We start from the raw sequence: 6,215 nt of genomic DNA on the forward strand, positions 1-6,215 counted from the left end.
CCATGAACTCCTGGATGGGAGGCTTCCAGGGAGGTGTGAGGTCCCCATCAGGAGCTGACTCACACAACCCTGCCCCTGGCCCGCACAGGAGCTCATGGAGCTTGTCCACCTGCACCTAGTGAAGGAATACATCGTGCGGCTCAGCAAGCGGCGCCTGGTCCTCAAGACCGCAGAGCAGCAGCAGCAACTGGCCAGGCAGGTCCTGGCCAATGCCAACCTCATCCAGCACTTCTGCACTCAGAGTGTAAGCCCCGGTCACCTGGGATGGGCTGCCCTTGCCCCTCTGGGCCCCTCCAAACTCGATCAGTTCTGACCTGAATCTTCCTGGGCACCTGGGGCCCTTCTGGAGAAGGGGCAGCCTCCCTCCAACCAGGCCTGTGCTTGCAGGGATCCCCGGCAACCTGGCTGCACCAAGCCCTCCCTAAGCTCGCCGAGATCATTCGCCTACAAGACCCCAGTGCCATCAAGATCGAGGTGGCCACCTATGCTACCTGGTACCCTGACTTCAGGTGAGAACAGGGCACTGCAGGACCTGGGCAGTCAGTATGGCTCTGCTGATCCCCACTGCGGTCAGAGCCTTGCGCGGCTGCAGTCAGCCCCTTTGGGGCGCGTGGAGCTTGGATACTGGCCACACAATGCCGCCCTGGCAGCTAACCTTTGCTGAGTGCGGCTGACTTGCCGGCTATCAAGCGAGGCTCACAGAGGCTCATTCATTTGACTCTCACTACAGCACCAAGAGGGTGATGCTTTTCATCCCCGATTTACACACGAGGCCCAGACAGCTAGAGGCACGTGTCCGAGGTGACCCAGTGAGTCAGTGGGAGAGCTAAGATGACAAATATAGGCAGTCTGGCTCCACTGTCCACACTCTTAGCCTTTACGATACTGCCCCTCAGAAGGGAAACTGAGACCAGAGAGACCAGGGGCTTGCTAGAGGCCTTGACAAGTCAGTGATGAAGCTGGGGTTCACCACTCAGCCGAGGGATCCTCAGGGACTTGGATCTATGCCCTGGGCCCTGAGTCCCTGTACCAGAGTAGAGGCTGCCTGAGGATCTTGTGTGCCAGGGAAGTAGTTTTTCTGGGCTGAGTCCTTGGACATGGAAGAGAAAGTTTGAATGGGTCTTGAGTTGAATTGACAGCTTAGCCTAGTTTAGCCCCTGGCTGATCCACTGCACTCATCCACCCAGCAACCCACTTACCTACACACTCACCCATTTATTCACCCACCCATACAAGCAGCCAGCTCCCCATCTACTGGTCTAACCAGCCATCTAGCTATTCAGCTATCCACTTACCCACCCATCCACATGTCTACCCATCTAGCCACTCATCAATCCATCCATCCGTCCACCCACCCACCCCCTATCTATTCATGTATCCATCCATCATCCACCCCTACCCATCCATCTATCCATCATCCGTTCATTCATCCAACTGTGCATTCATATCCTCACCTACTCATCCATTTACCCACTCATCCACCCATCTACCCACTCATTCATCCTTCCATCTATCTATCCATCCATTCATCCATCCACTCACCTATCCATTCCTACCTCTACCCACTCATCCGTCATCCATCCACTCATTCATCTATCCATAATCCACTCACTCATTCATTCATTTATTCATCCATTTAGCCATCCATCTATCCCCCCACTCATCCACCAATCCATCCATTCACCCACCCTCACCTATCCATCCATTCATCCATCTATCTATTTTTTTAAATATGTTTTTTAAATTGATTTTTTAGAGAGAGAGAGGAAGGGAGACAGAGATAGAAACATCGATGAGAGAGAAACATTGATTGGCTGCCTCCTGCATGCCCCCTACTGGGGATCGAGCCCACAACCTGGGCATGTGTCCTGACTGGGAATCGAAATGGCACCTCTCAGTCCATGGGATGATGCTCAAACCACTGAGCCACACCGGCCGGGCCACCCATCTATCTATTCATCCATCTGTCCCCCAATTCATCCATCCATCCATCTACCCACCCACCCGTTCATCTGTCCATCCCACCAATAATTACCGAGTGGTCTGCCAGGTGCCAGGTTCTGTTCTAGGCACTGGAATGCATTGAAGTACAAGACAGACCAGGTCTCAGTTCTCCCTCATGTAGCTTCTAGTCGGTCTACTGAGGGTTAGCAATAGTGAGGTAATCAGCAAAGAAATAACAACGGCAAGTTGTGAAGATTATTTAACCAATAGAAGGTGCTGACTTTAGAGCTGGGAAGGCCTCCTGGGGGAGGTGACCTTTTAGCTGAGACCTAGAGGGTGAGAGGAGCTGGTCGTCTTGAGAGCGTGCGGAAGAGCCCTGGCCGGTTTGGCTCAGCGGCTAGAGCGTCGGCCTGCGGTCCAGAGAGTGTGCGGAAGAGCGTTCCAGGAGGAACAGCCAGTTCGAGGCTGCAGTGGGCAGGAGTTCGGTGCGCTCTAGGGGCGAACAGGTGGCCAGTGCTACAGGAGCTCAGTGGAGGAGAGTGAGGCCCTGCGTGGGTGGGGAGTCGCCCGTAGGGCGCTGTGCTCAGGCCACGAGTCTGGGGAGCTGGGAAAGGTTGTGAGCAGAGGTGTTGGTGACCAGGCTGGACTAACAGGATGTTCTCCTTGCCAGCAAAGGCCACCTGAGTGCCATCTTAGCCATCAAGGGGAACCTGTCAAGCAGTGAAGTCAAGAGCATCCGGAGCATCCTGGACGTCAACACAGGGCCTCATGAGTCCTTCAAGTCCCTATTTTCACTTATAAAGGTTGGTTAGCTTTTCCTGTGGCCTGACCTGCTTGTGAGCACCTGGCGAGCATTGGACACACCCCACTTCGGGCCAGTCACCCCCACTGGGGGGCACTTCAGACCAGCACCGGCTTCGCAGCCCCTCACGGGCTTCCTGCCTTCTGCTGCTGCTTCTGCCCAGCCCTGGCCAAGGTGCAGGCCCCTGAGCAGCTGAAATTAAATAGGCCCTGGGTTGTTACCAGTCCGGTGGGGCGAAAGCACCTTTGTGAAGAGCCGAAGGGGCCACATCTGAGAAATGACAATTGATCGTGTGTGTGATAAAGGAGGTAGAGTGGTTAGGGGTCAGAGATCCTGGGTCACCTCCTGTCCACGGGGCCCGTCCATGGGGCCTGTCTGCCTCAGACCTGCCTTTCTCATGCCGGGTCTGAGTGCCTAGGGCCGGAGGCCAACCCTTACCCACCCTGCCTCCTCCACCCAGGGCTGCAACGAGCTGAGCTCAGCAAGCCCGTGGACTCAAAGCAGCTGAAAGAGGAAGAAGGGAAAATGAGCTATCGGGGCCTGGAGGGGAGGGCACATGGCCAGCATCAGAAGCCCCTCCAGATTGCCCCACAAGCCCTGTAGCGCAGACGCTGACCCCTCTCTGATTGCCCACAGGCATCCCCTGAGGACGGGCTCAGAAGAGGGCCTCTTGGGTCTGCTAGGATGCAGCCTGCCCCCCAGGCAGGCCCAGGCCCAGGGTGTGCCTTCATGGGTCCTCTGACCCCTTCGTCCCCGTATTAGTGTTTTGCTGCTGCTGTAACAAGTTTCCACACACTTAGTAGCTTTTGTTTTGTTTTGTTTAAATGTTTATTGATTTTTGAGAGAGAGAGAGAAACATCGATGAAAGAGAACATCGATTGGCTGCCTCCTGCATGCCCCCCACTGAGGATCAGGCCTACAACCTGGGCATGTTCCCTGACCTGGAATTGAGTCGGTGACCTTCTGGTGCATGGGTTCATGCTTGACCACTGAGCCACACTGTCTGGGCACACTTAGTACTTAAAGCAAGGCTTCTTTTTCAGCCTGGAGGTCAGAGTTCCGACACAGGTCTGGTGGGCTAAACCCAAGGTGTTGGCAGACTAGGCTCCTTCTGGAGGCTCGAGGGGGCATTCCCAGCCTTTTCCAGTTCTTAGAGGCCACCCTCGCACATCGTTGGCTTGGGACCCCGTCCATTTCAAAGCCTTTTCACATCGTAGCCCTTCCCCCCTGCTGCCCTCTTCCACGTTTAAGGACCCCTGTGATCCCTTTGGCCCACCCAGAGGGCTAATCCAGGACCCTCCTCCTGTTTGTCAGGTCAGCTGATCAGCAACTTGAACATCACCTGCGACTTTAATTCCCCTTCCCACACAACCTCACAGTAAGCGGTTCCAGCGAGTAGGTGTGGTATCTTTGGGGGACCATGATTTTGCCCACCACAGCTTCCATTCATCCCCTGCCCTGTAGGACAACAGGGGTTCAGTTACCTCCCTGTCCTCTGCCCACCCCATAACGCACTTTCAACATGAGAAGGGGGTTCAGACTCAGGTGTGACTCAGCCTCTGAGGGTGCCACCAGGGCCAGGCCAGCTCTTGGGTCTGTCCCCCTCTTTTTAGGTACTTGGCCAGGAACTGGCCCCTGTAAATGGTGCACAAAAGCCTTTGTATATTTGTAAGAGTTAGCATGTTTGATGTTATTATTATTATTTTTATAGTACTGCTTTTATATGTGTACCCTCAGGAGGGGATCCGCGTTTTCATAACTTGGTATAAAGCCGATTTCAGAAGTGGCTGTGGAGTGATCTGTTTGGGGAGCAGGGGTGAACATCAGTGGCTTTCTGCGGCTCCTGGGTCTGGGCAGGGCTGTCGTCCTGGCTCTGCGCCAAACCCCCAGTGAGTCCAGCCCTGCAGGGCCGCCCGCCTGTCCTCACCAGTGAGCGTGAGCCTTGGGAGGGCCTGCCTGTGGGGCACGGCCCCTCCTCCACCCTCCACGCCCCAGCGTCCTCCCCTGGAAGAACCTCCCCGCAGTCCTGCGCTGGAGATGATGGAGAGGGGTGTTGGGACTCTGGACAGTCATTTCCACTCCACGCAGAGGCTCAGTGGGAAGTTGCTGTTGTATTTCTGGAATTGACCTTGAACAGAGGAGCTGCATGGTCTATGAACAGACGGCCCCAGCTCACCAGGGAGGGTGTTGCTGAACTGAAGGGGTTCGTTCGCCTTCGCACATCAGGGCCCATAAGACACAAGCGGGTTTGCCGCCCAGAAAGCACGGATTTGTTAAGGAGATGGCGCCATGCCCGAGTCACAGGTAGCTCGTGCTCCGAGACCTGGCGCCCCGTGGCCAGAGCGGGGTGTGGCTGGTCCGTGCCTCTGGTCCTCACGGCAGCCCTGGCTTCGCAAAGATGCAGGGGGCGGTCCTTCTGGAGAGAGACACGACGGAGGCCTAGGCATTATCTCTAGTTTGACCAGTCTCTGTCTCTGTGGTCAACAGGCCCGAGGCTTTGTTTCCAAGACTCCTGGGTGCTGGCCAGAACTGCACTGTCCCAAGGGCTTAATGATTAAGCAAGGGAGAGCGAGGTGGGTGAGGCAGGGCACTAGATGAGGCCAGTTGGAGTCAAAGGAAAAAAACAGGGCAGATCAAAAGGAAATAAGGTTCCTTTGAGGTTACTAGGGGTTTTCCTCAGCACTCCTACCCTGTCCCAGGATTTGGGGAAGGAAAGGGTGTGAGGGGTCGGGGGAGGTACCTTGACCAGTTCATTCCACAGAGGGGGTGGGCCAGGCACCACCTGTGGGGTCTGGGGTCCTTCAGAAAAGGTCTGGATGCTAGCAGCCTAGGTCAGGGACGGGGCTGGAGGGGGGTGGGGAGGCCCTTTCTGGTGAGGTCTGTCTGTGGGGCCATAGGGATGGGGCACAGCCCACAGTGCAGTGAGGAGCAAGGAGGGAGAGGAATGGCAGCCCCGGAAGGCCCGGTGAGGCGCCCGCCCCCATGGCACCTGTGCGTGGGCCTGGGCCCCATGGAGCCTCCCAGGAGCTGCAGTCCCTGTGCTTGGTTTCCTGGGTCACCCTCCCAGAGGAGCACGGAGTGGGAGCAGGAAGGGGGGCCACAGTGACACCCTCCCCATGGCACCTCCTGGGGTGCAGGACGACGAGAGCCCAGGGCCAGAAGGAAGTCTCTGCACGGAGAAGGGGCCACACACCGCACCTCAGCTCGGGGGAGGCCTGCGTGGCCTCCTTGCAGACTCAGAGACCGGAGGGAACCACACCGGGTGGTCTGAAATTCAAACTTCCTGACTAAAGTGGGTCATGCAGGGTAGGCAGGTCCTGGGCCGGCATCTTCCTTTGGGTCCGTCTTGACCTTACCTAGGCCTGTGTGTTGACTTTTGGCGTCTAAGATAACATACCTCTGAAAGGTCAGAGTGATCTCCACGTCCTGACCCCTCGGGGCTCACCCTCCCACCAGCGCAGAGACCACG

General features: G+C 56.5%; 1 protein-coding gene across 3 annotated transcripts in view; it reads left to right on the plus strand.

Moving 5' to 3' along the window:
• Nucleotides 1–3,646, plus strand: part of TNFAIP2 (TNF alpha induced protein 2) — a 28,679-nt gene extending 25,033 nt beyond the window's left edge. For all 3 annotated transcript variants that reach the window (XM_036262560.1, XM_036262569.1, XM_036262580.1), the window contains exons 10-12: nucleotides 89–244; nucleotides 388–509; nucleotides 2,615–3,646. In XM_036262560.1, coding sequence (XP_036118453.1) covers nucleotides 89–244; nucleotides 388–509; nucleotides 2,615–2,756 — 420 coding nt within the window. In that variant the 3' untranslated portion in view covers nucleotides 2,757–3,646. The remainder of the gene's footprint in view (nucleotides 1–88; nucleotides 245–387; nucleotides 510–2,614) is intronic.
• The last annotated feature ends 2,569 nt before the right edge of the window (nucleotides 3,647–6,215 follow it).

Source organism: Molossus molossus, unplaced genomic scaffold, assembly GCF_014108415.1.
Source record: "Molossus molossus isolate mMolMol1 unplaced genomic scaffold, mMolMol1.p scaffold_m16_p_1, whole genome shotgun sequence".
Lineage (NCBI taxonomy): Eukaryota > Metazoa > Chordata > Mammalia > Chiroptera > Molossidae > Molossus > Molossus molossus.